At 41.5% G+C, this 24,833-nt stretch overlaps 1 protein-coding gene across 1 annotated transcript in view; it reads right to left on the minus strand.

Moving 5' to 3' along the window:
• Window positions 1-24,833, minus strand: part of RUNX2 (RUNX family transcription factor 2) — a 170,490-nt gene that overhangs the window by 14,007 nt on the left and 131,650 nt on the right. Inside the window, 1 exon segment of the mRNA XM_042477000.1 lies at window positions 23,889-24,050. Within this exon segment, the coding sequence (XP_042332934.1) occupies window positions 23,889-24,050 (162 nt within the window).

Raw genomic sequence — 24,833 nt, forward strand, 5'->3', positions numbered from 1 at the left:
GCCTGAAGAAGAAGAGCCCTCCCTCCAGTCCATCTGCCTTGGTCCAGGCCTCAGAGGGAGAGAAGAACCGCTGGACCTGATCCCCTTCCGCACCACCATTCCCTTCTCCTTTTGTGTCATGTCTTTTAGATTGTAAGCCTGAGGGCAGGGAACCGTCTAATTAAAAATAATAATTGTAAGCTGCTCTGATAGGGCTGAAGGGCGGGGTATAAATACCATAAATAATAATAAAGATAAAATAATAAAAATAATAACAGAAACACAAAAATATTTAGAAGGAAAAAAAAAACTAAGATATGGATAGTCTACTTCAGGCATTCCAGGAAACAGGAATCTACCCTAATGCAAAAATTTGGTGGGAAGTGCTTTAAATGTGAGGAAAACATTTATCATTGCAGTTGATGACAAAATTTGGTAGCAAAGAATGAAAACCCTTTTAAAATTAAAATGAAAATACATCTTATGTTACTATCAGCTGATAGATGTTTTGTTTAAGTGAGTAGTGTGAGACCTGCTGTTTGGGAACTGCAGTCTGTGAAACTTTTTTTAAAAGGTAGTCTACCTCCCAATTTGAGTGCCAGGTCTAGTGCTTTGAGCGTTAGACTCTGGAGTCCATGTTTCAAATCCCCACGCAGCTATGGAAACTCACTGGGTGATCTTGAGTAACTTATACTTTCTTAGCCTCAGAGGAAGGCAAAGGCAACCTTCCTAAACAAATCTCTGAACAAATCTTGCCAGGAAGAACCCATGATAGGGTCGCCTTAAGTCAGAAACAACTTGAAGGCACACAACAACATCTTAAAATTTATAGGACCAATTCTAATTTTTAAGAACACAACATGTTTGCAATATATCCATGGGAGTAAAAACATCCTTGATGATAAGTTATTGTTTTCTTATCATACTGGTGGACAAATGTGGTGGGGGCAAGGACCATTTTTACCTCTGCACTTTCCAGCACATTTTGAGTTCATTTGTAGTTGAAATTGCATCTGGGAAGTGATCTGAAATGTATCTAAAAAGTTACTACCTGTATTTTCAGCCAATTATCAGTTAAAAAAAAACATCATTTTTAATAATAATAATGATTTCTATCTTGCCTCTCCAACAAGATCGAGGTGGCTTACATCAGTAAAATCCATACAATGCAATATATATTATATTATATTATATTATATTATATTATATTATATTCTGTGACATTTGTCAGTGAAATGAAATATTACCTAGTCCTTGCAAATAGGAACTGTGTCATTAAGATCCGATTCCACTAATACACTTCTCTTCCATTTTAGGAAAAGGGGGGAAAAGTCCTTTCTCTTTGAAAATGTGATTAAAAACTTAGAAGCAAAGGGAAGGAAGATACTCTTTGAAACAGAATCTGCTCTAGGACAGAAGCCAACACATAGGGCGCTGTGTCTTATAGAGTAGGCCACCCACGGTGCCACTGTGCTTGTGTGACTTCTCTGTCACATCCTGAATCCATTTCCAGCCTGTGCACAAGTTTGTACTTCCATTTAGAAGAGGCTAGGATATATTGGGAACACACATATGGAAACACTTTCAGAGAATCCATTTCCATGAAATCTATAATGAGCCAAGTGGCTTCAGATGTGGTGCTGAGCCTCAGATTAGCTGTGGGGACTGTCGGGGGGGGGGGGGGTAAATGTACCCTTGCAGCCCTTATTCCATTAATACCTCCCTCCCCCCTCTCATCTCCCACACATTAATGACATGATTGGCAATATTGCTGGGGCCAAAAATAAAGAAATGAAGCCCAGACTGATATGTCAAGCCCTACCTTTTTGGTACCAAAATAGCACCATTAATATCAATATTCTTATCATAAATCAAGAAGCAGCATTAATGCCACAAGAACTGCCTGAAGTGTTTTAATTAGCTTCTTCACTCCTGAAGTACTATGAAGGACTATATGTAATATGTGTGTAGGTTAGAAAGCAGAATAGGCCCCTTTATTCAACATATGTGGGCAATTAAAATAATCTGCCAAAATGCACATAAAATGATTATTCTATCATCATGTGAAGCTCACAAAAACACTCTCAAAATGGGATACCTTCAGGTCTCATTCTTTCTTCATTCAGCATATCTATGGCATGTGAAATCCAGAAATGTTAAAGTGAATATTAACCTTATTGCATGGAGATGACTGAAGGATATCAATAGCGTAGCTTGTTTTGGTCAGGAGTCCTCAGGATTAAGCCCAAATTGCCCCCTGAAGCCCCTTCCTTTATTAAAACTAATCTGAAAATGATGAAATTTTTGCAGAAGAGCACTGGGGGAAAATCTGGATGGGGGATCCAAAATGGATGCCCACACCCCCAAGATGGAATTTCAGAGGGTGTGATAAAGTGCAACTTGTGTCCTTGATTGACAAGTTATGAGTCATCACTCAGTCAGCTGCCAGTGGGCCTTGAGGTTGTGTTGTGTAGACAGTAGTTTCATTTATTTAATCAAAAGGAGATAATAACAGAATTAACATATAAGTAAAGTAACTGATTATCAGAGTCAAAATTATTGTAACACAACAGCTGACATAGATATTGTATGCTATTTCGCTCAAATTCACTATCACCAGAGTTCGTTACATATTTCATCCATCTCAGCATGTGCCCATTAGCTCTGCCCGTGTCCACTGTGTCTCACTCCATCACTTGAATTCACGTGGCCAATCTCGGGCTTATCCCCGCTTTGTCCAGCCAATCAACTGCCTCCCTTGCTGTCACTGAATTCCCCATATATAATGCTAATGAGGATTACAGAGGAGACAGGAGGTGATATCTGTCCAAGCACTTTCCAAACTCCTACTGCCCAAGTCAAGAGAGACATAGGGCCTGAACAGACCGACAAGAAACACCAGCCTCAGGGCAGAATGGGGGTGTGGCGTCCAAATGATGCACCCCTCAACACTTCCCTGATGCCACCATCTCGCCGTGCGCCTGACCGCACAGTGGGGACATCACAGCACTCCTTTGGTGCTGCATTCAGATGACACAGAGCCAAAAAAAGCACCAGAAGGCATCTTCCCCATGTAGTTGCTGCGGCCCAATCTGTTCAGCCCCATAAACGCCTTTGTACATTTCCCCATATTTTGCTATCCCAGTTGATTCCTTCATTCACATTAGTGAGGTGTGAGTTTACTGACAGTGAAACTGTCATACTCAGCTGTATCTGTTCACCCCTGACCTTTTGATGGGGCTTGAACAGCAAGTTTCTACTTGTCTGACTGCCATCTCTCAGTGGATGTGGTGTCGGCGCTTGAAGCTCAACATGTCTACGACTGAACTTCTTGTCTTTCCACCTAAACCCACCCTTCACTATTCCTTTTCTGTTTCTGTTGATGACACTTCTATTCAACCGATTCATCAAGCCCGCAGTCTTGGCTTCATTTTTGACTCTTCTCTGTCATTTATTCCCCAGATCCAGGCCACCACCAAGGTCTGTAGATTCTTTCTCCACAACATTGCCAAGATCCGTCCATCCCTCTCAGCCTCTACTGCCAAGACTCTGGTCCATGCCCTAGTGGTTTCGCGACTAGATTATTGTAACCTCCTTCTGACAGGGCTTCCTCTTTCACACCTCCATCCTTGAATCTCTGTCCAGTATTCAGCTGCCCGTATTGTCACATCCGCTCGCCGCTTTAACCATGTTTCTCCTCTTTTATCTCACTTCATTGGCTCCCCTTCCCCTTCCGCATCTGGTACAAGCTTTTGTTATTGACTTTCAAAGCCCTCCATGGATTGGCCCCTCCTTACTTATCTGACCTTCTTTCTCCTTACATTCCTACTCGCACCCTCCGCTCTTGTAGTCAAGGTCTCCTGTCACAGTGTAAGACTACCACTGCCCCCTCCCGAATTCGTCCCTTATCACTTGCTGCCCCTTACTCCTGGAACCTTCCTCCCCCACATGCACACCTCATCACTTCTCTACCCAGTTTCAAAACTGAGTTAAAGACTATATTGTTTAGAGAAGCATTCCCAGAGGTGAGCCCCTCTCTGACCCAGGAAGCCTCCTTTTAAGCATCAATTAAGAAGCCAAGCCCTTCCTCCAGTCCATCTGCCTTGGTCCAGGCCTCGGAGGTGGAGAAGAACTGCTGGACCTGATCCTATTCCCCCCCACCACTCCCTTATCCTTTTGTGTCATGTCTTCTTAGATTGTAAGCCTGAGGGCAGGGAACCGTCTAACTAAAAGATTGTATGTACAGCGCTGTGTAAATTTACAGCGCTATATAAAGGTTAATAATAATAATAATAATAATAATAATAATAATAGCCCAGAAGCTACTCCCACATAAATTGTGGCCATGACACAGCCTCATGAATCACATCACTTGAGCATACTTTTACACAAGCCCACTAACTCACATGTGTGTGAATAATAATTATTATAAGAAGTACAGATGTGATACAGGCAGACTTGTCATGTCATGCCTATTACACACTGACATATGCTCTGTACAAACTTGTCCCATAATTATTGTGAGTGTTGGGGAATAAGAGAGTAGCCTAATAAGTTGTGTCATGTCCCCACAGCATTTCTATCTGAACAATTTATCTTGTTGTAACCACATATAGTATTATAATACCATATTTGAAAACATGTTTGCTATAGGCATGTCTGATTGACTAAAGTGGTCATTCCTGACAAGGGCTAAAACAGATGGTCAAAAAGAGCAGGTTTCCTGGTGGACTGGAGGTGTGACATTCAGACAGCAGCACACCCCCAGTCTCCTGGGAAGGCATATGTGTGCCTGCATGGAACTGATGTTGAAGGGCATGATGCTGGGTTGTTGACACTCAAAAGAGCTTGTTTGATTCACAGGGAACTCTTCCAAAATCAGGCTTTGTGTCTGTTGACAAAACGCTACTTGCTTCATGTCAAGTGGTATATAAAGTGGCCAAATGCAGGAATACAATCTAATCAAGCCATGTGCACTGGAAAACACAGCAATTATCCTGGGCAAAAAACAACAACATTTGAACAGGTGTCCCTATCAAATAATGTCATTCATAACCAAATCAGTTATTTGAGTGAAGATATTTTGAGTGAAGTAATCTCAGATGTCAGAGCTAGTCCTCTCAAAATGTCTATTCATTTGGATAAGTCAACTGATGTTGCCTTGAGTCTCTATATTGGTATAATTGATATGAGTAAATAAATATTTTTTTAAAAACTGTCTCCAGTTATGATCAACTCGTTGCATTACTGAACTAAATTTCCTGTTTTGTAAAGACCTGAAAACAAACACAACTGCAAAGAATGTAGTGCAACTGGTGAAAGACATATTTGCTAAACATGATTTAGATATTAAGGTTCTGTGTGCTTTGACAGGGCACATTCAATGCTTGGAAGTAAATCTATTTTTCTGCATTGATGAAAAACAAAATTCCAGGCTTGCAGGTAAGCTATTTTTTCTTCATCGACAAGTTTTGGCATCAAAAACATTACCTCCAAATTTGAAGAAAGTCCTTGATACTTGTCTGAAGATCATCTATCAGATTGAACTTCAGGCATGCTCTGAACCATCACATCTTCAAATTGTTTTGTGAGGTTCTGGGAAGTGAGCATTCATTTTTGCTCCTCCACACAGAAGTCCATTGGCTATAATGAGGACAAGCTTCAATCGGCTTCTTTGAATTGTGGGAAGAAATAGGTATTTCTGGAAGAGTGTGAATGTGATCTGGTTGGGGCACTGGAATCACAGGAATGTGCCAAAATGCTGCTTACTTAGCTGACATTTTCACTTGTGTGAATGACCTGAATGTTTCTCTTCAAGGAAAAAGACTAAGCATATTGAAGGCCTATGAAAAGTTATGCATTTGGCAAAAGAGACTATCTCTCAATTTTTTATTTACTAGTAGAGATGGTTGATGATGCTGGATCCATATCTCCTACTATGCATGAAGAAATTATGGTTCATTTGGATGTGCTGACAAAATTGTTTGATATTTTGCTGCTGGTGAACTGAAGATATCAGAAGAATGGACCATGAATCCATTTTCCTAAAATTTTGAGAAAATCTCAGATGACAAAAAACTGAAAGAAAATCTTGATTTGTGGACAAATCGAACTCTTGAAAAGCAATTTGAAAGCAAGACTTTGAAGGAATTTTGGTGTGCAGCACTGGATGTGGCCCCAAGACTTGGTGGAAAAGTGCTATGCATCCTCATTCCATTTGCAACAACATACTTGTATGAATCAATTTAGTTCTCTTTTTTCAATCAAAACAAAATCTAGGCATTGCCTGAATCCACAGGCCGTCCTGCAGATTGCAATAGGATGGAAAGTTCCACGTTTTAACAAATAATGAATGAGTAGAAGGAGTAAAAGTTCAATTTGTTCATTCACAAATTGTATGTGGTTCAATTTATGGTTCAAAAATTAGATTTTTATTCATCTTCAAAAGTAATATAACTTTTATAGGAGTACAAAGATTAATCAAACATTTCCTAGCAGTATTGGGCATAGAAAAGGTTAGGAACCACTGCACTAGGAGAAAAACAGCTGGGGCCTTGGGGAGGGGGGGTGACTGATAGAAGACATAGGCTGCATCCACGTGGCAGAAATAATCCAATTTGACACCACTTTAACTGCAATGGTTCAGTGCTATAGAATTCTGAGAATTGTAGTTTTGTGTGATATTTAGCTTTATCTGATATTCAGCTCTGGTGCCACAACAAACTGCAGTTCCCAGAATTCCACAGGACTAAGCCATGGCAGTTAACAAAGTGTCAAACAGGATTATTTCTGCCATGTGGATGCAGCCATAGTGTTACCCAACATCTGCCTCCTGTTGACCTTCCCAAATTAGGGTTTTACAACATGGCTTCCTTTCTACTAAGGCTCAGTACAGCCCATCAGCTTAAAAAGCCTGTAAACTAAGGCACGTTACAGACGGGCCTAAGAGGCGCCATCCTTGCGCCGTGATTACGCGCGAGGGGCGGCGCTTCCGGATGCTCCTTGCCCCTCGCGTGTAACCGTTATGTCAAGATAGCGGTGCCCTATACAGATGGGCGCCGCCATCTTGACGTAGTGGACGCTCTGCATCCGCACGTCCCAACCCAGAAGAGACGTCGCGAGTGCGCGCTTTGGTACTTGTGATGTCTCTTCCGGGTTGCCGGAAGGAGCGCGATTTTCGTGCTCCTTTTTTGCAGCGCGGAGGAGTCGCGCGGTTTGGCTGCTGCGGCTCCTCCACGCTGCAACCGGCAGCGGCCTGAGACCGCCCCTTTTGGGCGGTCTGTAACAGGCCTAAGTTCCTGGTTTGCTACTGCTTTCTATAAAAATTTGATATTTGATTAAAATGTATTTTCTTCTTTTTCAAAACAAATGAAAGATGTAGTGTCTCTAAACAAAAATTATTTAATTATAGCAAATCTTGTTATCATAAATTTAGATATTGTCATGATATTCTCACAAACTCTGTCTAACAACTGTTAGTTTTATGTGGAATGCAGTTCTGTGCATCCATAGTAAGAAACAGAAGGTCTCTCCTTCCTTGCTATTTTAAAAACATTTTAAACTTAAAACACATATTCATTACTGTTTCCAAACATCCTCTGAAGTCTGTGGAAATATTGTCAGACATTCAGGGTGGGTTTTTTTCTCTCCTTCTAGCAATAACTTTTTGTAAAAATATTGTACCTTGAATGTTATATAGAGAGCTCAAAGTCGAAAGGAAGCACAAGGGAGAAAGTTCATGCTTCCTCTTCTGCCTCCAAATTTTGAAAGGAACAGTCATAGTGAAATCATGATTGACAGACACATCTGATTCACAATGAAGGCACTGAAACAATGCATTTTCTCATGCTGCTAGTAAACCACAGCATGTTGTGACCAAGCCAGACATCTATGCTGTACTGAACATATGCTCTTACAAATGCATAAACACAAGGTTAAAAATGGGCAGATGGTGCATAGACACAGGAAGAAGTAGACGAGTGGCCCGGTTAAAAACAATCCTATTTATCATTCTAGGCTTGCAATCAGCTCTTTGTACGACTGTAATAAAGTGCAAAGAAAATATGAGACATAATTTATAATACAGCTATTTGCCAGCTCACAACTCCCTCACTATTCTCTAAGCCCGACATATAATATTAAAACGAGAGCAGCAGGCAATCATGATGTCCTGCTTGCATATATTAACTATTGCAGATCCATTTATTCAGATGTGGGCTTTGTCATGCAGCTACCATCCTGTGAGTATACAAAAGCCCAGGTGAGAAAGAAGGAAGATGCATGAAGAACAGTGAAATGGCATGTGATATAAAGGACAGCCCACATGCAGAAAGAAAACATGCAAACAAAGACACTCAAAAGCCAAAGATATAACAATTTCACATAAGTGAAGGAATTATGCTGCAAGCCCTATTCATGTGCCATTGGGGCTCATTCAATTTTCAAGGAATGCACTAGAGGCAATATGAATGCACCTTGGACTTCCAACTTCTGACTTATACTAGATTCTGTTTCAAGGGGGAAATCTTTCTTAAAAGTTTTATCAAATTATTTAAAAGCAAGACAGTTTCTTCATCATCTTCCAAATAAGGTGGGTGGAGAGAAGACTAATTGGATTTTCTGTTTTCTGGATTTAATGATATTAAATTTCACTAGCATGCAACACAGTGCAATTTATATCACAAAAAACTAGTGCAAAAATTGAAGGGGCCTACCTTACTGGCAGAAAAAAACCCCAACCTTCTAGCAACAGCGAATTTATTTTACTAAGGTTAGTTACAAATAAACTGCACTGGAACTCTGTAATGCACTATTCATTGACTCCACGGTAACTAAGGCAACCCACCAACATATTGCTGACCCAGTATTTTCAACTGGAATTGGTATGTGTGTGTATGTGTGTTAACCAGCCATTGTCAGCATCAGGGCCAACCATCAACAGCTGCCCTGTGGAATAAAAAGTGAATTTGTGTACAATAGGCCCTGCTAGATAATTTTGCTTTAGTCCTGCCATGGGATGGGAACAAATTGATAGTTGAGAATGGATTGGAGGAGTAATCCTTTCTGAGAACCACTTGTTTATACAGTTCTCATTGCTATTGAGATGGGAGGTAGATAAGATCATACACCTGGGCAATTTAATTTCATTTGTTTGGTTCTGTTTTACATAATCTCAGGAATCAATCTTCCACCTGCCTTGCTGTATGGGAGGAAGTACACCCCAACCCCACAGACAGGTTATTCTGACACAAGAACTGGCCCAGGGAAGGTTTAATTAGGGACTCAGTTCTACTACTTGCCGTGAGGGAAGAGGGGACCCACCAGCTAAAGGACAAGGTAACTGTTACATAGATTTGTACTTGGTTGACTGGCCGAAGCCAAAGGGTGCTCAACAATGGCTTTTTTTCATCCTGGAGAGAAGTGACCAGTGGGGTCCCACAGGGCTCTGTCCTGGGCCCAGTGCTATTCAACATCTTTATCAATGACTTTGATGACAGAATTGGTGGCATACTTATCAAATTTGCAGATGACACCAAATTAGGAGGAGTAGCTAACACCCCAGAGGATAGATTCAAAATTCAAAATGTCCTGAGTAAACTAGAAAGCTGGGCCAAAGCTATCAAACTGAAATTCAACAGGAGAAATGTAAGGTACCGCACTTAGGGCGACACCTGGCTGAACGAGACTGCAGCTTCCGTGAAAGTTGGAAGTCGGGTAAAATGTGTCTCTGCATGGCGCAGGCACACTGTATTTGTTTTTATTTACTCTAGTTCCTTGATTGTAATTTTTAAATTGGGTTGGGGGGGACTTGTTTTAATGGTAACTGATATTTTATTCTATTGCATTGTATGGTTTTTAGGATGTTGTAACCTGCCTTGATTCCGTGAGAAAAGGTGGGCTATAAATATTATTATTATTATTATTATTATTATTATTATTGTTATTGTTATTGTTATTGTTATTATTGAAAGGGATCAAGGAGTTCAAGAAGACCACAAGCTGAACATGTGTCAACAGTGCAATGCGGCAGCTAAAAAGGCCAATGCAATTTTAGGCTGCATCAATAGAAGTATAGTCTCTAGATCAAGGGAAGTAATAGTGCTACTGTATTCTGCTTTGGTCAGGCCCCACCTGGAATATTGTGTCCAGTTTTCAAGTCGTGTCTGACCATAGAAAGTGGTGTTCTCTGTTACTAAGCCAAAGAGACAGCGTTGCCAGAGACTACTCTGTGATCATGTGGCCAGCATGATTGTACAGAATGCTGTTTACCTTCCCACCAGTGCTACCTATTTATCTACTTGCATTTGCATGCTTTCAAACTGCTAGGTTGGCAGAAGCTGGGACTAGTGAAAGGAGCTCACCCCATCATGCGGCACCTGGGCCAATCTTACAATCAACAAAGTCAGCATCTTAACCACTTGAGCCATTGCAACCCATAAGGGCTGCCATAAATCAGAAACAACATGCAGGCACACAACAATAACAAAAATGTAAAGACCATCCTTAACATCAATATAAATGGGAGGAAACTGGGAAGACATAAAGTCTTCGTAAACAATGAAAACAGTTATTGATTTGTGTTAAACACAAAAAATTTCAAGAAGAGCAAGAGGAGAAAGCTATGTTTTTGCAACTTGTTCAAACTATTTGCAAAGAAAAAAAACAGAACAGGAACATTTAAACATTCACACAGGATCACAACAATCACAATCTGATCCAGAAGCAATTGGTTGACAACTGTTCTCACTATTTAGAGTAAGATATCAGCAGAAGGGCTTAAAGGCAGAAAACAATATGCATGGAGAAATGATAAAGACTGGATTTTTAATGAACTCCTCAGAGGTATATATATATCCTTTTTCCATTGAAAAACATACTTGAAAGAAAAATGAAAAATGGAGGAACAGAGAAGCGCACTGAACTGAATATTAAACAATTAGAATATAGGGTGGTATTTCATTGGCTTTTATGAGTGTTATAACAACAACAACAATTTTCACATTGGAGATACAAAATATCTGTATAGAAAGAAAATTATGAAAAATAACTGGGCAAAACAAATCACTACATGGTCAATATATTAAAAACACAGAAGGAAAAGCTGAGAAGGGAAACATCTGGAAACAAAGGAAGAAAAATAAGGTTGTATTTCTTATAATTGTGGAACAAGAATACCGAAATCTAGATCTATTGCCCAGAAATGAGAGTGCTCAAATTACGAAAGCTCATGCTATCAATTTCTATATTTCAGTTAGTTTCGAAGGTGCTGCATACATCTTAATAAGAGACATGATTTGGCCAAATTTAATAAAGTAATTCCCTGTATTCACAGGGGATACATTGCTGAAATTACTGTGAAAACTGCAGATAATAGCAAATGTTATTGAAATAAATGATCTCTGGCTGAAGTTAACCACAGAGATGTGCTGGAGGACCTAGATATTCCTAGAGAGAACACCTGTCTAGGCATTTCTGGATCTTCCAGCATGAGTCTGTAGTAAATAGCCACGAGAAGCATGCCGCAGAATCAAGCTGGAGCCACAATAAAAAGTGGAGTTAAATGGAGTGTTTCTTTGACGGGAAGAGAAGGCTTTAAAATCAGATTGGGAAGGGAAAGAAGTGGAGTTAAATGGGGCGTTTATTTGATGGGAAGAGAAGGCTTTCAAATCGGATTGGGGACCTCTTTCTCTCTCTCTCTCTCTCTCTCTCCTCTCTCTCTCTCACACACACACACAGAAAATTCCTGCATCGAGGCAGAGAAAGTGGGACATTAGGTGGTGCTTGTTTCAGGACCTTTCTAAGAAGTATTAGTGTATTGACCAGTATATAAGTCAACCCAGGATTTTAGGGTCAGCTTTGGGCCATAAATTTTTCAACTTATAATCGAGTACATATGCTGATTCAATATGGTTGACATTTACTTGACTTAGATCTACTCCTAAATATGCTTCTCTGTGTTACCTGTCAATTATTATAAAATAAAGATTGATATGTTATATCAGATATCTATCCAACATTCAGCAAGTATTTGTGTATCCAGAAAATATTCTGATACTGTATGCCAGCAAAATAAGGAGAGGGAGATTCTGAAGAAGGAATTAATTTAATCTCTAAAATATGCACAGATAAGCATATTATTTCATATCTCAAATGCTGGAACAAGGAAAATACAAGTTTTCTCTGCTGTTAGGTGAAAGACAGAAAGGCCTATCATGGCATTATCATGGTATTATTTGGAGATTATGGTGGTGCTGTTTGTGCTGCCGGATATACTGCGCAGCTTGGCGGCGGCAAGAAAAAGAAGCCACAAAAAGCAGCTTCTTTTTTTGTGGCACGCCAGTGACGCTGCAGTGCGCCATTGGCGCACTCGCAACATCACCTGGGCGTCGCTACGTGTGGACACTAGGCATCCATTACGTCAAAATGGCAGTGCCCATGTGAACAGGGCACTGCCAGTTTGTATGTACTCCGTACACACTAGAATTGCGGGCGTCTAAAAGAGATGTTCCCAGGCAACCCTAGTATATATGGAGTATGTACAAAATGGCCTGTCTGGACAGGGCCTATGCTATATCATTGTTTAGTACTGCAAGTATGGTTGTGACCACACTCTGGGCTCTCATAATCCTTCTTGCCTTCCTCTTAGAATCCTTGGCAGGTTACACACCGCCAAAAAGTACATACTCGGCATGTACTAGGGTTAGGAACGCCTTTCCAGACGCCCCTAACCCTAGTACATGCCAAGCACATACAAAATGGCGGTGCCCTATACACATGGGTGCCGCCATTTTGACATAGCGGACACTTAGCATCCGCATGTCGCGGCACGGAAATGACGGTGCAAGTGCACCATTGGCGCCTTGCGGCGTCATTTCCACGCCACAAAAAGCAAGTTATTTTTGCTGCTCCGGGGAACCGCGCAGTTTGTTCGCTGCGGTTCCCTGGCACAGCAAACACGAGTGCTTTTTGGGCGCTCTGTAAAGCAACCTTGTTAGAAATAGTTCAGAAGCTTTCATTTCCATCTTTTAACAGCCTCAGATGGCCAGATTGGCTGAACCTGGACAAAGTGCTGCCTTCATTAACCACATTTTAGAATTCAAAGAAGACAGAAAACTAAACTAACATCCATTGTTAGATACTGGACTGAATGTTGTGAATGGAAGAAATCTAGCCAAGAAAAGGAAGTTGAACACCAATTTACTGAAGGCTTTTAAAAAGGCTCTTTCCTCTCCCCAAAATAAACAGTTGGTTCCATTTTGCCTACTCTCCAAGCCTTGTGTGCAGTGCTCTGAATGACTGGTACCTTCCCATGCTGAACATCCCATTGATTTTAGTTTCAGTTACTAGAATGGAAAGACCTGTTGCTTTTGAATTTCTGGACTCAGACGTTTTGTTGTCCTTATTAAGAATTAGCATACTGTTTACAAAAAAGCTAAAACAGCCAGTTAGAAATAAATCATTACCAAAGCAGTTTGGGCTGTGAGGCTTTATTCCAGTTTAAATTAATATAATTTTAATGAGCACTTCAGAAAAGGGATATGGTGCTTATGGAAAATATTCATAATTAATATCAGACCTCAAATTAGGAATAACAAAAAAGGCAGTATCATTTGGTCTCAAGCTGGAACTCAAGTATATTTTGGCATCATTACTAACTGTTAGCAGCAAGTTCTGAAAACAGATGCAAATCCTGATATGTGCCCTAAATATGAAACACATTGTACAAAAAAAGCTCAGATAAAACACATCTATGCACTCATACACTGATTGCAGGGTGCTATTTCCTGTACTGGCAACAAATATATTCCTTTTAACAATGTTCCAGCATTTCCTTTTTCCCCCTGCTATCAGTTTTTGAACCCAACCTAGTAAGAGTTTATTATCTTCCCTTTTTCTGTCACAGCTTTCCACCTTTTATTCCTTTTAAAAACATTTTATGGTAAAATAAGATTACAATCTAATATCAAAATAGGCAGCATTTTCTTTTTCTTTTTTTATTTATTGTTTTTATCTTTTTCACATATACAATATTATATCCAAATTAACATCACAATTTCATTTCTTATAGAGTCGTGACTGCTTTAGCTATTTCCCTTTTCCAGAGATAGGATCAGTTGTCATGACAATAGGAAACATCACAAAAGATATTAGGAACCCCATCAGATAGTGATCTGTCCAAAACAACACAATTATAACAACAGAGGAGGTTCCTCTAAACCAGATTAGGCCACATTCATCACACCCAGCACAGAAAACCAGGTCCAGAGTGTGCCCAGTAACATGATACCACACAAGATACTACTTGAGACAGATTCATGGTCATCATAGAAAACATAAAGTCTTGAGGAGCTTCAACATGGATGTTGAAATCCTCCAGCAAAACAAGGACGGGTGAGGGGAGACATGGCTTGTTGCTGCCACCAGGACCCGCTCTAGGTATTTTGCCACCCTAGGTGAGAAATATTTTGGCACCCCCTGTTGCCCTCATAATTATTTTCACCCCTTGATTTCCACTGTTTCGTTTGTTAAAGCTAAACATGACATAAAACTTAGGTTCCAATCTGTTGTCATGGTATTGAGAATTAGTCAAAAAGCCAATTGGGTTTTTACAGGTTAAATACTTTTTTATTGCTGTGACATTTGGAATGGAGACTAATGTACACATATTCCTTTTGCAAGCTGGAAACATTATTTAATTCTAATGATGTGGAAAAATCTGGATCCCACCCCCATGAATTTGTGGGGTGGTGGACTGCTAAAAACTAAAAATCTTCACCCAAGGGACAGAAAAGGGTGTCACAAGAAAAAGAAAACCAGTAGGGTCACCAGGTGAGAGGACCAGGGCTGCTGCCACACTGCAGAATTAATGCAGTTTGATACCACTTTAGCTGCCCTTGGCTCCCACGGCGACCGGCTGTCCTAACCACAAAGGAGGACAAGGCACTGCAAAATGTAGGGCTTTCAAGTAAAATGGAGGACATGACCATGGAAAAGCTGAAACCTCTCATATACATATAAATTCATGCTTCTTAGTGATGCTCAAAAGGGAGGACATTTTTGGAATTCCTCCTGGACAGAAGACTGAAATGTAAGATATACCCCAGAAAAAGAGGACATCTGGTCATCTTGCTGGTTGCATGCTATGGAGCCCTGGTATTTGTAGTTTGTTGTAGCTCCACTGCTCTCTGACTGAGAACGGCAAAATCTCCTCCAAAACCCCAAATCCCAGGATTCCATAGCATGGAGCCAGGGCAGTTAAACTGCATTATTTCTGCAGTGTAGATGCAGCCCATGAAAAAAGGATGGGAATGGCTCCAGGCTGAGAAAGAAAAAATACATAGTAGGTACACCATTTACAGTGGTTTAGAAATAAACTATAATAATAATAACAACAATACCAAGAGTGGGTAAGCCACACTCTCTCAGCCTCAGGTGAAGGCCATGGCAAAGCTTCTCTGAATTCATATTGCCAAGAAAACCCCATGATAGGTTCGCCTCAGGGCAGGACAGATCTCCTCCTCTTCCAGGACTTGTCCTCCATTCCAACCTTCTGTGCAGGAGGTATTCTAAAACATCTTCCATTTTGAGCATGACTAAGAAGCATGCATTTACATTTCTAGGAGTGTTTTGAGCTTTTCTTGAGTCCTGTCCTCCCTTTTTCTTGAATGTCTTCCATTTTGGAGTGTCTTCCTTTGCGGTGAAGACATCTGGACACCTTGGGAAGAAGACCAAGCTTTTAAAGTGGATTGTTGGAGCCAGTGTGGACTAGTTGTTTGAACGTTGGACTATGACTCTGGTTTCATATCTCAACTCGGCCATGGAAACCCACTGGGTGGGCATCACATTCTCTCAGCTGCAGAGGAAGGCCATGGTGAGCCTCCTCTGAACAAATCTTGCCAAGGAAACCCCATGAGAGGGTGGCTATGAATCAGGAAGGACTTGAGGACACACAACAACAACAACAACAACAACAAGAAGGGGGTCTAGGAATCTGAGAAAAGGGTGAGTGAGTGGGAAGGGAGGCAAAAGTGGGTGGATAGGGAAGGTATAGGGCCAAAGTCTGAGAAGGCGGAAGGAGTTATTGGAGGGGGAGGGAGAAATGGGGCCATGGAAACCCACTGGGTGAATTTGGGGGATTCACAATCTCTCAGCCTCAGAGGAAGGCCATGGCAAGCCTTCCCTGAACAAGTCTCTCTCTTGACAAGAGAGAGAGGGAGAGAGAAAGGAAGGAAGGAAGGAAGGAAGGAAGGAAGGAAGGAAGGAAGGAGAAAAGAAGATAAGAGGGAAGAAAGGGGGAAGGTAGGAAAGAAAAAAGGAAGAGGGAGGGAGGGAGAAGGGAGGCAGGGGAGGAGAAAGGAAAGAAGATAAAGGGAAAGAAGGAACTGGGGACCAGGGTCGGAATCCCAGCCTTGCCATGGAGGCCCACTGGGGTGGGTCAGTCACACTCTCTCAGCCTCAAAAGGAGGCTGTGGCAAGCCTCCTGGGGGGAACCTTGCCAAGAAACCCCTGCGAAAGGGTGGCCTTAAGTCAGAAAGGACTTGAGGGCAAAAAACAACAACAAGAACACAGTTCTGAGTTGTAGGACTCAGAGAGGAGGGTGGGCAAATGGGGAAGGAAGAGGGCTGAAGTCTGGGAAAGAGGGAGAAATGAGGCTGGGGGACTGGGGAGACCTCTCTCTGGGGGGCGTACCCAGAGCTCCCAGTCCATGCTGGCTTCTGCCTCCGAAGCCGGGGCTGAGTGGCCTGAACCCTCCCCACTTAAAGGCATTGCCAGAGCGCTGCTCTCTTCCCTTGGTTCTCCCTCTTTGCCTGCCTTCCCAGACTTTGTGGAGGCTGACGCTGAGGCCGCTCCTTCCTCCTCCTCTTCCTCTTCCTGCAGGCCCAGGACCTCCTCCGCCCCAGAGACAGTTTTCACTATAATATGTTTTAATTATGCAAAACAAAACAAAACAAAAAAGCCGCTGGGCCACCTGCTGTTTGGCGCCCCAGGCAATGGCCTAGTTCGCCTATATGGATGAGCCAACCTTGGCTGCCACACATCTTTGTAGATTTGCCCTCATAGAACAGTATTAGCACAAGACAATGTAGTACAGTATAGAGAGTGTATGGAGTCTTCATATGACTGGCATTTTATTTGCATATACATCTGATTTAGGAAAATAAAATCTGGCAGTTCCTCAAAACGTGAGCAGTGTCAGCCTTTTGCTGGCAATCTAGATTCTCTTACTGATCCTCTTGTAATGCTATTAGACAGCAACTAAATTCAGTCATATTTAACAGCTAAACTGTAATTAGCCCATTAGAGACTGCTAAGTACTGACTTTATGTGACATTCTCGTTCCACTGAAATAAATTGCAGAACTCTTGCTGATTTCAGTGCGACCAAAATTCCGTTCTTTGTTTTAATGTTTACTAGTCTGGATTCTATTATATTTCCCAAACTTTCTCCACAAGACATGTACAAGGTTTCTAATTTTCCACATGCATCTCTTGAATTCATTACTTGTTTGCGCGCTCTCTCTCTCTCAGACATACACACACAGAGAGTGGGAGGGAGGGTACACAACATATAAAACAAGTATATGAAGTAAATACTATAGTTGCTGGATGTTATTTTAAAGGCTGCTGCCTTTTTCAGGAACATCACAGTCTAGTGGAAGGACATGCTACACAGATCCCTGTGGCTTTAAACAATTATTTTGGTTTCTACCAAATTGCAAATATAGACCAAAATTTAATATACAGTAGAGTCTTGATTATCCGACATTCAGTAATCCGACATTCTGGATTATCCGACGTCGGATAGTCCGTGGGCGTGGCTTGGAGCCCTTACCAAGCCCCCAGCTGCAAAGGGCTCCAAGTGCGGCGGTGAGCACCACCAGGCCCCAAGCACACTTTTTATAGTGATTGCAAGGCTTTTCATAGTGATTGCTAGGCTTTTCATTGGTGCGTTACAAACCGCCATTTACTACACGCTCCGCGCGTACTAGGGTTAGAAAGGGGCGTGCAAGGGTTAGGAAGGGTCTACCTTCCTAACCGGCCCTGTTCCTAGTACGCGCAGAGCGCGTAGTAAATGACAGCGCCTGTCCACGTGGGTGCCGCCATCTTTATGTCTCATACGCACAGCATCCGGATGTGGCGCGCGGCGGAAGTGACGCTGCGAGTGCGCTCCTCATGCTCCACGGACCACCTCCAGGGGCCAAAAAAGAAGCGCCATTTCGGCGCTTCTTTTTAGCTGTGCCGGGAAGCCTCACGGTCTGGCCACTGGGGCTTCTCGGCGCAGCTAATTACAGTGGCGCGCAGACCGCCCGCTTTTGGGCGGTCTATTATGCGCCATAGTGATTGCAGGCTTTCATAGTGATTCAAGCTTTTCTTTTTTTTAATAATGAGTCTTTATTGAATATTTACAGAATAAAAAAGGGGTACAATTCTCTATACTTATATATTCCATATCTCCCTCTCTTTACCCCTCATCCCCCCCTTTCCTTTCTTCTACCTATTTTTTGAGTGCTACTTCTATTTTAGCTATGCGACCCACTTCCTCAAAAAATATATTTCCCTTCACCTTTATCTCACCTTCCTCCATTCCTCTTTGGTTTATACTTAGAATGTACATCTATCCGTATCTCTCCATTACAACACAGATCTGTATAGCCTTCCTCCTTTTCTTTCTTTTCTTATTTTATCTTTTCTGTCTCATATAATTCACTCTTACCCTATTTGATTTTCTTCTTCCGATATTTCTTCTTTTAGTTTCATTATTGTATCCATCTCAATTACTTCTAAGCATTTTTCCAACCAATTTTCAATTTTAGGTACTTCCTGTTTCTCCAATGTTTGGCTATTGTAATTCTAGTGGCGGTTTAAATATAAAAGTGGTTACTTTTTGTCTAGAGTCTTATTTTTTACTATGGGGCTTTCTAAACGGCCTTTTGGACGTCCTCCGGACGTCCATTTTAAAAAAGGGCGTCTCTATAGACGCCCTGTGCCTATTACGGACTCTGTCCGTACAAGATGGCGGCCGGCCTTTCTACATGGCCGGCGCCATCTTTACGCATCGGCGCACAGCGTCCAGACGCGTCGCGCCGCTGCTGACGTAGCGAGCGCGCCCCTGGCGCCTCGCTACGTCGCAAACGGACGCAAAAAGAAGCCTCATTTTGGAGCTTCTTTTTTCGTCCGCGCAGGAGTCGGGCCGTCTATAGGCTCCGGCTCCCCCGCGGCCTTCTGGCGGCGGCGGCAGACCGCCGCAAAGCGGCGGTGTGTACCCCGCCTATATTTAATAAACACATTTCCGGTGATTCAAGACTTTTCATAGTGATTGCTAGGTTTTCCTGTGACCCTCCGGATTATCCAAATATTCGGCTATCCGACCATGGCCGCCCATTTATGTCGGATAATCGAACTCTACTGTGTCCCAATCACGTAGTCCTATAGAAGCAATGAAATTTACCTAATTTCTGGAGACTTACCAAGTTCTGAATAGTTTAAAGGGTCTGCTCTAGTTGGGAATAACAACAGTGGATATTGGACAGATGGCTTTATGCTATGTACCGTATATTTCTGCATATTTGACCTGTCTTGAAGAGTCATGCTTCAGGACTATTAAATCTATCTAATGACTGCAATCTATATTAATAGTGATAACTTGGTCCAGGTTTCAAATGAGACATTCTTTTTCTCTTCAGTATGCTTTAATTTGCTTCTATTGCCTAGAGTAACAGAGAAGAAATGGCCAAAATCAAGCATGCAAGCTTGATTTTGGCCCCCTTTTTGGACCACAGGCTGAGCAAGAGGAGAAGGCCAGGTCTGTAACAGGGACTGAACTGAGTTCCAAGCCACTTGGCCAGCACAGCCAGCACTTGCAGACATCAATAGTACAACCTCTTGCACTGGCACACGTCCTCATGTACAGACTGAGTCCCTTATTCGAAATACTTGGGACCAGATGTGTTTGGGATTTCGATTTTCTTGGGGGGGGGGTTGAAATAACTGTATTGCATATACAGTCGGCCCTCCATATCCACAGATTCAACCATACATGACTTGAAATATTTTAAAAATGTATATATGTTCCAAAAGCAAGCCCTGTTTTTTTCCACTTTTATAAAGGGCCATCATTTTACTACACCTGAGTATCAATGGATTTGGTATCCACAAGGGGACCTGGAATCAACACCAGCAGATGCCAAGGGTACAGTGTACGTACATAATGAGATGTCTTGGTGATGGGACCCAAGTTACAACTCAAAATTCATTTATGTTTTCTATATACATTTACACATAGCCTGAAGGTAATTTTATACAGTATTTTAATTAACAACTGGTACATTTTACTGATCTATGAAAAGATGGAAGGCTGAATCAACCCTGGAGCCCTGGGATCGAATTCACAACATTGTGGCGCAGTATCGGCATTATAACCCCACCTATTACCATCCAAAAGAACTGGGAACCGAATCCATCACCTAGACAGTCTTGGCTTCTTATTATCTTTTTAGGATTTCTTCCCTCACCACCTGACTGCTCTCTCACTCCTCCTTCTGACTCCCCAAAAGCCTCACCTCGTTCCTCCTCTCCCTCGGTTAAGAGAACCCAAGTTGGAATCAGTGGCCAATCAAGACTCTTCACATCTTCCACTGGCTGGCAACAGAACTCTGTGGAAGTCGAGCAGTCGGGTCTCTCCCTATCCACACTGCCCATGTCTAACCCAAACTATGATCCTTACTCATCATCCTAATTGTTTACTGTAATTTTTGTAGTATCTGTAGTTAGCCTTATTGAGAACTCTGTACTTTGGGTCTTAGTGTGGGGAGGAAAATTGATATAAATAAATTGTCTATTGTTGTGTTTGTTGTTGTTGTTTTCTTTTCTCTCCAGTCCCACCGTTCAAACACACTAATCGGCCTATTAAACCCTCTGTTATTTCTCATTTCCATGTATTTTTTTTTGTGAGTTCTGATGCACTGAACATCTTTCTTATATATTCAACGCTTCTCTTTTACCTCACGTTAGGAATACAGTCGACCCCCGGGTTAAATTAATTCGTTCGGCGCCATTTTCGTACCCGGAAGTCTTTCGTTAGCCGATCCCCTAGGCGTATGGGGGAAAAGCCGCGCTCGCGCGGCTCCATTTAAAATAGCGCCGGCTTTTTGCAACCGGGAAACCTTCGTAACCGGAATATAATTAATTTTTTTTTTCGACCCGGAAATTTCGTATCGCGGCGCGTTCGTATCCCGGGTACCACTGTAATCAAAACTCTATTTTTCTTTCTGGATGTTCTGTTCCTTCTTTATGTATATTTTTATTTACTTGTATGTTTCCTATTCCTGGATTAATAATCAGCATCACAGTTATTATAGATAGGGAATGAGGCAAAAAAATTTTTTATCTTCATAAACCAAATTCTGGAGTGGAATTATAATTTTAGATTTTATAAATACATATTTTAACTGCTGGTTGTTGTTGCCATTGCTGCTGTTTTTCAAAGAAAACAGCGAAAACTAGTTCTGGCACCTTGTCAGCCATATTATTTTGCAACAGGTACCCGGTACCATAAAGCACAAAGCCTTTTACCCCAACACACTTAGCTACAAACACTGTTTACTTATTCTTGTGAAAGCCAAACAACAACAGCAGAACAACAACAACCATATAAAAAGAGAGGTAGTAGAAGAATCAAGTCCTCCTCAAAACTTGATATGCAAAGAAGATTGTTTCTCACTCCTTTACTCTGATGGCAGGACTTCCAAACACTTGAATCTTCCACACATCAGGCAATCTTGCCTGAATACATACTGACAATAAGCAAAGGCTGCAGGGCAAGAAACCTCCACAGCTGCTGCAGACCCAACCAAGCCATTACCCGCGCGTATTGCCAATGGCACGCTGCAAAAATAGCCAATGTGAGACTACCCAGAGACTTGAGTTAAATTAAAATGGTCTAACAATAAAGCCAATTTGAAGACAGTAAAGGATGGTTAGTGTTTTAGAAACCATGATCTATCCAATGTAGTCATGAGTATAAGTGATGAGGACACTGCAAAATCCTAAGGGGTATCTACCTCATTGTTTTTGCAAACAAAAGATCCTCATTCTTAGATAAAGAAATGAAAGAAACGAAACTACTGTAATCTAATTCTGTATGCCTTTTAGGCATTCAGGATTATGTTGCATTAGTTCAGCCTGGCAGAGATGGAGTGAAGGGCACTAACCTTTATATAGTACTGTGTATAATTGTTAGTTCTGTGGATGGTCACATGGGTTCTGCCTCTATGGATTCAACCAACAAGAGCTCCAAAATATTTGGACAGGGGATTCCAAAAAGCAAACCTTGATGCTTGCTATTTTATATAAGGGAAATTAGTGTACTACACCATATATATAAAGGGACTTGAACATCCACAGATCTGGGCAGCCACAGGGGGTCCTGGAACTAAACTACAGCAGATCTGAGGGCCCACTGTATAGTTAAGAGTGCCTGATATAATAAATGCTCTTGCAAACTAAAAGTGGAGACAAAGACTCATGCTTGTGCACATATGCTTCCCTTTTAAATTGGCAAATTGTATGTGTGAAAGCTTTTGCTACATATGTGTGTAAGAAGAAATGGCATTCTGGGATGGCAATCAGAGGAAAAGCAAAGAAAGAGGATGCAGAGATGGCATTCTGAGGTGGCCTCCCCTGCAAGTGACAATTATTATTATTATTATTATTATTATTATTATTATTATTATTATTATACTACTGTGAGTTATGCTAATGCTTTGGCTGGAAGGGAGGGGAAGAGGCTGGCATTGCGGGGGGGGGGAGAGGCAAGGGCTTCAAAAGTGGCATTTGTCTGAATGGGAAGGGAAGGAAGAGGTTCCAAAGAGGAGGAATGCTGGGCTGGAAGTGAAGGGGAAACTAGAGGCTGTCATTCAAACACACACACATACACCTGGAGGTTTTTAAATTTGTACAAGTTGACAGCATATGCGAACACTGCCACCAGTTTTTTTTTTAAAAGGAGGGGGAAAGCACCCATTCTGTTGGTCAATGGTTGTAGGATATGTCACCTTTGACGAAAGCAGAAGTGAATTTTATTGACAACAAAGGAGGCTTCTTTTTAAAGCGGTACTGTAAATGTGAACTTCAGAGGGGCAAATTGCATTAATAAAGGGTAGTGGAAACTTATTTTCGGGGAGATTCGGTACCGACTCAGCGAATCCAGATTGGATCTACCCAGAGCAAATGAGCGGGTCGGAATGGGGCCTAAGTGGATCATTTTATCTAGAGGTGGACCACAAAGTACAAGAAAGTATAATATGCATGTATATACAGCACATCTGTTTGTATGGCTAATACTAGCACCCTGGCTGTTTACAAGGCGTCTCTATAACACTCATTTTCTTTTTCCTTGTCTTCATGTCTTTCCACAGGTTGACCAATCTATTCCAGGACTGCATTCAAAAATATATTAACTTAGGCTCTGTTAGGACTCTGAAGAACACAGAAACTAACAACGACATATTCTCAGTGTATTGCTTTGAGAGGAATGAGTGCCAAGTACAGAGATTTTGATATTAAGGAATAAATTCATGTATGAGAGTGAAACAAGGGTTTAGAAGGAAACACAAAAGAAAAACCCATTTCACATAAGAGAGCTAGAGCACAGCACTCCTCTGCTGAAAATGGTGTGAAAGAAAGCAGGCTGAATCCATAAGACTCTGTGACTTTGAGGGACTTCCTGACATTCAGGCCATGGAACTAAAAAGATGAGTGGGACTGGAACCAGCTTATAGAACAACCCCAACTATTTTTGTTAACTGGCAGATGAGGGTAATAATACTTGTTAGTATTTACCCACTAAGCAGCTTTAGCTTGTCCTGTTTCTATCTGAGATAGCTGGTTTAATTCAAACACAGTCTTTACCTGAGAGGCGCCTGGGTACATCGGTGATGGCAGGAAGCCCTGTGCCTCGTGTGGAGGACAGGGGAGTTGTGGAATGAATGGATGGCGAAGTCATCTGGCTCAAGTATGATGGGTAAGACTGGTCATAGGACCATGGAGGGGATGACTGTGCTTGTCTGGGGTCTAAAAACAAAACAAAACAAAAGAGAAAAATAATTTAAAATGAGAGACAGGAACAGCTGGTGGAGTTATTGTCCAAGTACCATTTTCTTTATAAATGATGGGAATGTGTCAGAAGAAAAAGACTCCAAACACTTGGCCTTTATGGGAATGGCAACTCAAAGAATTTGTGTGGCTCCCAAGAGATGAAATCTGTATATGTCTACTCAGAGGTAAACCCCCATGGAATTCAATGAGGCTTATTTCTATGTAAGGTGTGCAGAAATCTGACTGATCAAGTGTCTTCTTCCAGATCAGCCCTTGATCACTGAACAAGGGAATGTTGATTAAACTGTAGTGAGAAAGGCTGTATTGGATGTTGACAGAAGTACAACTAAATACTGGCAGTTTTCAAAACTGGTGTGGATCATAGCAAGGTGAAAGAATAGAGAAGGATTAAGCCTACAATGAATAAAGGGATTTGAAAGCTATAGTGACACTTGGTTCCAGAAGTGATGGCCTTTTTCAGACAGATTCTATTACTGCAGGTCCCAACACAGAGAGTATAAGATGTACACATGGAATATACCCCTCATCTAAAAGAACTAAATCTGACAATTCAGAAGAATTTATACCAGAAGCTGGATATAAGGAGTCAAAAAGAACCACCAGAAAAAACAATGAAACAAGGTTTTTAAGAAACCTGAGAATACGTTTTTAGCCTGCACTATTTGGACAAACTAAACTGAACTTAAAAACAATAGTCGCACTCATTGGCGGAAGATTCATATGTCATGTAGCAAAATA

The sequence above is a fragment of the Sceloporus undulatus genome, chromosome 1, assembly GCF_019175285.1.
Source record: "Sceloporus undulatus isolate JIND9_A2432 ecotype Alabama chromosome 1, SceUnd_v1.1, whole genome shotgun sequence".
NCBI classification, from domain to species: Eukaryota; Metazoa; Chordata; class Lepidosauria; order Squamata; family Phrynosomatidae; genus Sceloporus; species Sceloporus undulatus.